The sequence below is a fragment of the Cajanus cajan genome, chromosome 5, assembly GCF_000230855.2.
Source record: "Cajanus cajan strain Asha chromosome 5, NIPB_CcT2T_4, whole genome shotgun sequence".
Classification (NCBI taxonomy): domain Eukaryota; kingdom Viridiplantae; phylum Streptophyta; class Magnoliopsida; order Fabales; family Fabaceae; genus Cajanus; species Cajanus cajan.
This window is the reverse complement of record NC_138521.1, coordinates 60,977,302-60,987,018: the sequence shown is the minus strand read 5'-3', so window position 1 is coordinate 60,987,018 and position 9,717 is coordinate 60,977,302. Positions and strand designations below refer to the sequence as shown.

Genomic DNA, 9,717 nt, shown 5'->3' with positions numbered 1-9,717 from the left:
CTTGTAGCCTTGCTCACACATAAAAGACTCAAACTTCTTGTACCACTGTCTTGGAGCCTGCTTCAAACCATATAGGCTTTTTCTCAACCTACACACATAGTCTTCTTTGCCTTCAACAAGAAAACCATCGGGTTGTTTCATGTAAATCTCTTCCTCCAAATTACCATGAAGGAAAGCTGTCTTCACATCCATCTGCTCAACCTCTAAATCAAGAGTAGCAGCTAAACTTAATACAGTTCTAATGGATGACATCTTTACCACAGGTGAGAAAATCTCATTGAAATCAACACCCTTTCTCTGTCTAAACCCTTTCACCACTAATCTAGCTTTGTACCTCGGAGATGTAGAATTACTTTCTTGTTTTACCCTGAAAATCCACCTGTTCTCTAAGGCTCTCTTACCCTTAGGCAATTTCACCAAGTCATAAGTGTGATTATCATGCAAGGATTTCATCTCATCTTGCATTGCATCCAACCACTGTTGCTTTTCTTCACTTTCCAAAGCCTCTTCAAAACACTCAGGTTCACCTCCATCAGTCAAGGTCACATACTCATCAGAAGAATACCTGGAAGACGAGTGTCTCAACCTGTTGGACCTCCTAGGAGGGAGTTGTGGTAATTCATGAGCATTATCAAGATCATCATCATGTACCATATCATGTTCCTCTTGAGCATCATCAATTGGAACTTCTAATACATCTCCATTCTGTTGATCATCAACATCACCATGTTGCTCATCATTCTGAGCATCAGTCTCAACATTATCCAGATTGTGAACAGGCAACCGCATGAGATTACCATCAGTCAAATTATTATCTTTCTCGGGTGTAGTGTTCTCCACCTTGTTAATATCTTCAATGGTTTGGTATTCCATGAACTGCACATCACGGCTTCTAACAAGCTTCTTTTCAACAGGATCATACAACCTGTAGCCAAATTCATCCTGACCATAACCAATAAAGATACATTGTCTTGTCTTCATATCCAATTTGGATCTTTCATCCTTTGGAACATGAACAAATGCCTTACAACCGAAGACACGCAAGTAATCATAACTAGCATTTTTGCCAAACCAAATTTTGTCCGGCACCTCACTGTCAAGAATAACAGTAGGAGTGAGATTAATAACATGCACTGCCGTGTATAGTGCCTCACCCCAAAAATGTTTAGGTAATTTAGCATTTGAGAGCATACATCTCACCCGCTCAAGCAATGTTTTGTTCATCCTCTCCGCTAAACCATTCAATTGAGGAGTTTTAGGAGGAGTCTTTTCATGTTTGATACCCTGCTGCTTGCAATAGGCATCAAAGGGTCCACGGTACTCACCACCATTGTCAGTACGAATGCGTTTCAGCTTCTTGCCTGACTGCCTCTCAACCAAAGCATGAAATTCTTTGAACTTTTCAAGCACTTGGTCCTTCCTCTGCAATGCATAGACCCATAGCTTTATGGAACAATCATCAATAAAAGTAACAAAGTAAAGTGCACCACTAAATGACTTTACCTTCAATGGACCACATACATCAGAATGCACCAATTCAAGCAACTCTGGCTTTCTTGAGGGAGGATGCTTATTAAAGGATACTCGAGTTTGTTTACCAGCCATGCAATGAGAACATTTCTCCAACTCTGCACTTTTCAATCCCAAAAACACATTCTTTTTAGCCAAACAATTAAACCCCTTTTCACTGATATGACCAAGCCTTCGGTGCCACAAAGATGCCTCCATATACATAGCATTCACAATGTCCTTAGCAACCAAAGCTTTAGTCCAATACAGTTTAGAATTTTTCTCCCCTCTAGCCACAACCAAGTTAACTTTAGTGAGTTTCCACTTTCCAAAACCAAAGTGGTTATCATAACCACTATCGTCAAGCATCTGCACATAAATCAAATTAAAACGAACATCAGGAGCATGTTTGACTCCTCTAAGCAACAACTGCATTCCCATGTTGGTTTGCAAGCAAACATCACCAGAAGTGTAAGATGTGAAGAAATCCTTCCTTGGTGTAACATGCAGTGTAGCACCACTATCAATAATCCACATGCTCTCATCTGATACAAGATTAATTAACCCATGGTCACTGAGAATAACAAGATCACCACAAGTAGCAGTAGCAACACGATCATCATCATGATCCTTCTCTTTCTGCTTACCTTTCTTGCCTTTGTTCTCCTTTTTCCATAGAAAACAATTCTTTTGGATATGCCCAGGTTTATTACAATAATAACACTCCACATTCTTGTATCTTGACTTGGACTTGCTCCTGCTCTTCTCTCTACTACCCTTCAGTTCCTTTTTCTGACTTCTCCCCCTATTTTCTGTGATAAGCACCTCAGACTGAGATGAAGAACCCTGTGCCTTCCTTCTCATCTCTTCATTAAGAGCACCACTTTTTGCCGCTTGCAAAGAAACAACACCATTAGGGGCCGAGTTGGTAATAGAAACTTGAAATGTCTCCCAAGACTCAGGTAAAGTATTCAGTAGCCATAGTCCCAAAACTTCATCATCAAATTTTATACCCATTCCGGATAACTGATCTAGGAGCCCTTGAAATTCATTCAAATGATCTGAAATGGAAGAACTCTCCCTGTACCTCAAATTCATCAGACAATTTAACAAATATAATTTATTATTCCCTGATTTAGAAGCATACAAGGACTCAATCTTCTCCCATAAAGCTCTAGCATGTGTCTCATTTGCAATGTGATTATAAACATTGTCTTCTACAAATTGCCGAATAAAACCACAAACCTGTTGGTGCTCAAAGTCCTATTCTTCTTCAGACATAGAATCCGGCTTTTGAGTAGCAAAGACAGGAAGATGCATTTTCTTCACAAATAGCAAGTCTTTCATCTTGCCCTTCCACAAATGATAATTTGTGCCATTCAAAGGAACCATTTTTGTATTTGCCTCCATCATTTAAGAAAGTAAATATAGCCCCAAACCAAAGAGCTCTGATACCACTGTGATAAGGGAAACAACAACAGAATAATCAAGAGTACCAAAGTACGCAGTGGAAATAATTTCCCCAACTTGCAAAAACCAACGAGGAGCAACAAAACAAATAAATGGCAGAAAATAATCACAGAGAGACACAAATATTTTTAACGTGGGAAAACCCTCTCAATGTAAGAAGTAAAAACCCACGAGCACAAGCCAATCAATCAAGCTCCACTATGATCAAATTAGGGTACAAGAGAGTCTAATCAAATGCATAAACAAATGCTTACAACCAACCGATATATTAAAGCAACGAGGTTTTCCAACTGAAGAATAAAGAAGAAGAAACCTTAAATTAGAGCAACTGTACGAAATTGATTTCTCTAACCACAGACCTCCAATCCACGATCCCAACGGTCAAAACGAAGATCACCGTGTTAAGAACCTGCTGTCAAATTTCCAGCCCGATCCAACGGTAAACGAAGTGGGGATCGCAATTTTACTGAAACTGCTCTGGGTGTGGGAACCAAATTTTTGCTCTCTTTCTCTCTTCTTTCTCTCCCTGATGGCTGTGTAATTTTCTCTCTCTCTTATTCACCCTAAGAAACCCCTCTCCACTTGGTTTTTTTTTTAAGTGAGACAAAATTGGGCTTCTCAATTTTGGGCCTTTACTCCACATAGGAAGGGAGCCCAATACCCAACAAATAATGCCTCTCAAATTCTAACATTAAGGATTTAATAGTTAGTGTACGGGTATGAGCACTCGGCCACCGGATGGCCGACACCCGATCGGCTGCCGAACAGCCGAACCTGGTAGCCGACACCCGTTCGGCTACCGAGAAGCCGAAATCCCAGGCACAGTATACCATGGACTCAAGAATCATCCGTAATCAATAATTAAGGGTTAATCACACCGATAAACCGATTAGAAACGTATTACCTAATACGGTAATCCTGTTGCAAGGCCCAGGGAGGTCAAGGCCCATTATTGTCAGTATAAATAGTTCTTGTCACGAGGTAACGTTACTGTTCATTAATTATTATCGATATTTGTGCTTGTCCTGACTTGAGCATCAAAGTGCCTTTTGCAGGTACTCTCCCTCTCACCGGAATATTCGTTTGGAACTCTCATTCGGCCCTCAAAGAAGAAAGTTATTAGTGTGCCCTTCAGACAGGTACAGTTACCATTATTTTTTTTAAAAGGCAATTATAAAAACAATAAAAAAACTTTTATTATATGCATGGATCATAGTAAATCGTAGCATATGGAAGACTAGAGCATATTAGCATTTATATATATATATAAGGAGGGTTCAAACGACACTGGTGTAATTTTTACTAAATGTTACACCGGTCAATAACTTTATATTAAATGTGAGTTTTGTAAATCTAACCGTTAGATTGAAAGTTCTTTACTCTTAGATCATATATACAAAATTTTATATTAATCCAAGATGATTTGGTACTTCATTCTTATAAAACAAATTTGACGTAATATATTTATTTCAAAATATACTAAAATATGAACACTTTGATTACCTTCAAGTTGTTTTTTAATTTTAACAAAATTTGATATACACATATAATGTGATATGAATTTGCAATCTAACGGTTAGATTGACAAAATTTACATTTAATATAAAGTTATTGAGCGGTGTAACACTTATTAAAATTTACACCAGTGTCGTTTGAACCCTCCTTATATATATATATATATATATTGATATATATGATCTAAGAGATATGAACTTTCAATCTAACGGTTAAATTTTCAAAATTCACATTAATATAAAGTTATTGAGCGGTGTAACACTTAGTAAAAGTTACATCGGTATCATTTGAACCCTCCTATATATATATATATATATATATATATATATATATATATATATATATATATATATATAAGGAGTGGTTCGTTTACTCCAAAAGTAAGTCTACTTAGACTTACTTTGTTCAATAACTCATGTTTTACATTAAGTTTCAACGATCCAACCGTTGAATTTAAAGTTCTTAATACATAGATCAAATATGTAAATTATTTTATGCTTCATTTCATTAATTCAAATTGACAGATCATAAAATTAACATGTTATTCGTCAATTTGAATTAATAAAATAAAATATTTTCAAATTTTTTAAAAATTTATAAATTTGATTTATGTATTAAAAACTTTAAATTCAATGGTTAGATCGTTGAGATTTGATATAAAGTTCAAGTTATTAAATAGAGTGAGTCTAAGTAAATTTACTCCTGGAATAAACGAATCATCTTCATATATATGATTTCTAATTACTCTTTATATGAGATGTAATTAAATATAATTAAGTTTTTTATAAGTGAAACAATTTAAAACATATCATATAGTGGTTAGTTAGATTCATAAACACGTAGTAGTTTTAAATTACTTAATAATTACAGAAAGAAAAAAAAAAGTTGAAAACATTGTGCGGCTTCAAACTGCAGGTGGAGATTCTTGGGGCTAGTTATCCCACCCTTTGAGGTGTCTCCAACATAGCGAGGAAATTAGTCACTGCTATTAACGGTAAATACTCCAGAGATAAACCTAAAAAAAAATCTGCAAGTGGAGGTATTTAGAAGAGAAAACAGGGAATAAATAGTGGGACATTTCCACCGATTTGAAGCATAAGAATGCATTTTTAAGGTGGGAGAAGCCCCAACGTATATCCTAAACCTGAAGGCTGAAGCGATATATAAGTGGGGTATGACATGTCAAAACCTTGTGGCTTGGAGACTCGTTAAAACCTGGTTCTGTTCCCTTCCTTTTATCAATGAAGTAGGGACCCGTGTCTTTTTCACTGCAATGCAATACTATCTTCTCCTTGACAATTAGCAGCAGAAGAATATGGTGGGGGCTGCTGCATGCCAAGTGCTGACTTGACAAGTATTCATACTGAGGCAGAAGAGAACAAATATTTCAAGCAAAGGTTTCTTTTACATTGCATATCGAGTTAAAAAAGTCCTTTCAGATGTGAAATATCAATTCACAACTTATAACCAATCCATCCAGGTTGCAGGATAATCTGTCTCATTGTTGTTGCTTCACTACTGAATTTAACTCTAACACTAATATAATTTTGTTAAAAATATAAATATTCTCCCATAAATCAAGTTTTTAGTCGGATTTACTCTTTCTATAATTTATATTTATATTAAATTTTATAATTCAATCGTCAAATTAGTTTTTTTAATATATAAATTAAATTTATAAATATTTTAAAAAAATGAAAATCATATACTTTTTTGTTATATAAATTCAAATTCATATAAAATATTTCTTATAATTATTTGTCAATTTGAATTAACAAAATAAAGTATGAAATAATTTTCAAATTTTTAAAAGAAGTATAGATTTTATTTATGCAATATGAACTTTTATTTTAATGATTGAATCGTTAAAATTTAATATAAAGTGTGTAAGAAAATATGCAAAAATGTTTTGATTATGCCAAAGTAATTATAAAACATTGAAGAAGAATCAAGGTTGAGCTAAAGCAAGTTGATGCAAGAACAAGATCTCAAGTGATACATAGATAAGTCTTGTCAACTTAACTAAGTATGTAAAAGAATCTTTTGGAATTGCAAATATGTTTGGCCTTGAGAATAAGTTTTCAAAAACCTTAAATTAATCTCTCTAAAATTAAGCAAGTTTTTAATTCTTTTGAAAGTAAGTAAAAATGTTTTCAAAAGACTTAACAAAAGCTTTAAAGAATAGTTCAAATCATTTCTTAAAAGAGATTTGTGAAAGAAATTATTGATACGAAGTTTTCTACATAAAAGTTTGTGTAACAACGCAACAACATGTTCTGGTAATCGATTACCAGTCCTTGTAATCGATTACTAGAAGATAAAACTTCAAAATTTGAATTTAAATTATACAACGTTTCAAACATTTTGAACTTAAACCTTTGTAATCGATTACCAAGTCTTATAATCAATTACTAGAGCCTATTTTCTGAAAAATTATAGAAAGTTACAACTCTTCATGAAAAGACATAACCTAAGAAATAATTGTCTATAAATACATATAATTTTTCAAAGGAAGGTTACAAACTCTATTGTGAAAATCATTTACAAAAACTACTTGGCCAAAGTCATTTGCAAAATCTCTTAAGAGTTCTTTAAGTTCTTCAAAGTGTAATATCTACTCTTCAAAGGGAGTCATTCTGTAAAACTCAATTGATCATTGGATCTGTAAAGGAGAAAGAGTTTTTCTCCTTGTTGGTTTTTGAATCTCAACACAAGGAAAGGGAGTTCTGAGGTGTTGGAGGATTCAAGTCTTGTAAGGTTTACAAGAGTAGTGAAAATCTCAAGTGGGAGACTTGAGGACTGGATGTAGGCAGGATTGGCCGAACCAATATAAAATCAAGTTTGTAATTTTTCTTCCCTACACTTTTATTTATTTGTTATTTAATTGTGTTTGAGTTGTTCTACATCATCAATCTTTACATACAAATTTGTCTAAGGAAATAAATTGATAAAAAAAGTAATTGAAAAAGTTTTTACAAGAGAAAAATTTAGAAAACTTAATTCACCTCTCCTCTTAAGTTATACGAGACTAAGTGACTAACATAAAGTATAAGTTATTGAATTAGATAAGTTTAACTAGATTTACTTTTTATATAAATGAACGAAGATCCCTCTCTCTCTATATATATAAGGGATTGCTAGCATACTCACTTATTTTTTAATTAGAATATATTAACAACTTACACCAAAATTTTAAAAAAAATCTATTATTTTTTTTATTTAATTAATTTATATAAAAAAATATTATAATAATTTAATTTAATTTAAAAAAATATTAAAAAGAATATTTTTTCTCTCCGGTTAACTTTATTCTCCAACTATTTTCTCTATTCTACTAAAAAGAAATCGAGTATGTAGTCCTAAGTTGAATTTGAAAATGAGTGTTCCGAAGGGTATTGGTAGCTTTGGAAATATTATATACGATGTGGGGCAATGTTTGCAGAAGAAGAAGAAAAACGTGGGGCATGTGATTTGGGATAATAGGAACCAGAAATTGGATTGAGCCATTGACCATCTCAATCCAACCCAACCATGCACTCCCCAATAGATAGACACAAGACAAGAATCTAGTCACTCAAAAACATTGTCGCATAGAACAATTTCCTCGACACATACTATCTTACGTACAACCGAGTTTTCAAAATTATATATAATCGTTAATTATTGCCATAACACAACCCAAAGAAGCAGAGAAACTCACTCACTCCTCTGGAGTTCTGATTTTGAAAAGAGTGGAACCCCAGTTGGATTTTGTCATTTTTCTCCCTCACGACAGGACAAGGGAATTAAAGGTTTGAAAGCTGAATCAGGTAATAAAAAGATCCTCCTGCGTACTACCTAAACAATATTTTGCATTTAAAATCTATCTTTCTTATTTAATGACTCATGCAGAGAAATAATGATGATTGCATCTTCTCTTATGTCCTTTCAAATTCAACAATCTGTAATTTTCATTGACAGCTTCTACCTCTCTGGTAAGTCAGAGAATTAATGGGTTTACATGTCCAGGTGGTGTTGTGTGGTGAGACTTATCTCCAACCTCATTTAAGACACTTTCATATACAATACAATATAACATACTTTGTGCTTCAATTGCGGTCAGATAAGTGAAGTGCTGGTGTTTTCACTTTTCAGGTGTCCATAAACAGACACATATAACATATATGCTTGTTATTTTAATTTCCTATTTAAGATATCTATATATTCTATGCTCTTTGCTTTACCATTCTCATTCTCCTTCTTGGCTTCCTCTTCCTCAGGATATATGGAGCCACTCGGTGCAGAGGAATGTCACAGCAGTGAATCTGGATGGACCATGTATATTGGGTCTCCGGTAGATGATAATGATGATGGTGACAACCACAAAAGCGACGACGATGAACACTGTACTCAAGCTCGTCCACAAGATGATTATGATGATGCAAGTGATGATTCAATGGCTTCTGACGCGTCTTCTGGGCCAAGTCATCATGGCTTTGCGGATTTGAAAAGAGGTGGTGAAGAGGAATACGATGGAAAAAACAAGTATTGCTTAGAGAAGAAAGCAAATAAGAGACAAGAGAAGCTAATGATGGAAGGAAAGAAGGTGTTGGAAAAGAAAGGGAAGGTAGTCGTTGATAGCAAAGGTAAGTCTCAAGTTCAGGAGGTGAGGAAAAAATGCTGTGAGGGGGGGAAAAGGAAATAATAGGTAGGTGCATGTATTTCCCTCATTAATTTCTTGCTTAGGTTTTCTTTTGAGCTAAATAATATATAGCTGCAATTACCGTGTAGTGATTTCATTTCCTGAGATGTTGTGGTGGTGAAAATTTTGGAAATATGTCATGCCTATGCTAGCTACAGCATGCAAAGGATTAAAGGTATGGTTGTATATCTGGTTATTTCTAAAATATATGTTGTTCAGATATATACAAGTTGTTACTGTTTGTATGAGTTCTTTTTGACAACTACAAACATATTGAAGGTTTTTAATTATGACTGTACATGTTCATGTTTAAACTTTTGATATTCTCTATACAAGGTGTACGTAGAAGCGCATATCACCTCCAATTGCATGAGATTCTACCAAGTTGTAGGGAATTGATTTTCTTTTTAACTATATCACTCGTATGATTTAATCAAGAAAATAAAATATTAAGTAATTGGAATTCAAATCTGACTCTTTCGAATATAGAATATTTAAGTCGGAAAAAGACATTTATCAATTAGGTGTTAAACAAATTTTTA

The 9,717-nt window shown here is 34.1% G+C and overlaps 1 protein-coding gene across 8 annotated transcripts; it reads left to right on the top strand.

Moving 5' to 3' along the window:
* Nucleotides 1-7,788: 7,788 nt before the first annotated feature.
* On the top strand, nt 7,789-9,489 carry SOB5 (suppressor of phytochrome b 5). 8 transcript variants are annotated; one of them, XM_083075569.1, is made up of 4 exons: nt 7,970-8,303; nt 8,386-8,468; nt 8,754-9,181; nt 9,265-9,489. In XM_083075569.1, exons 2-3 carry the CDS (start codon nt 8,393-8,395, stop codon nt 9,176-9,178), a joined length of 501 nt encoding a protein of 166 aa, XP_082931695.1. In that variant the 5' UTR covers nt 7,970-8,303; nt 8,386-8,392; the 3' UTR covers nt 9,179-9,181; nt 9,265-9,489. The 8 variants fall into 8 exon arrangements, 4 of the variants coding, with proteins under 4 accessions (XP_082931695.1, XP_020228660.1, XP_082931697.1 ...); XR_014434179.1 differs by lacking the exon at nt 8,386-8,468 and adding an exon at nt 8,503-8,515 and having other exon boundaries at nt 7,789-8,303; nt 8,754-9,489; XR_014434178.1 differs by having other exon boundaries at nt 7,820-8,303; nt 8,455-8,628; nt 8,754-9,489.
* Nucleotides 9,490-9,717: the final 228 nt, after the last annotated feature.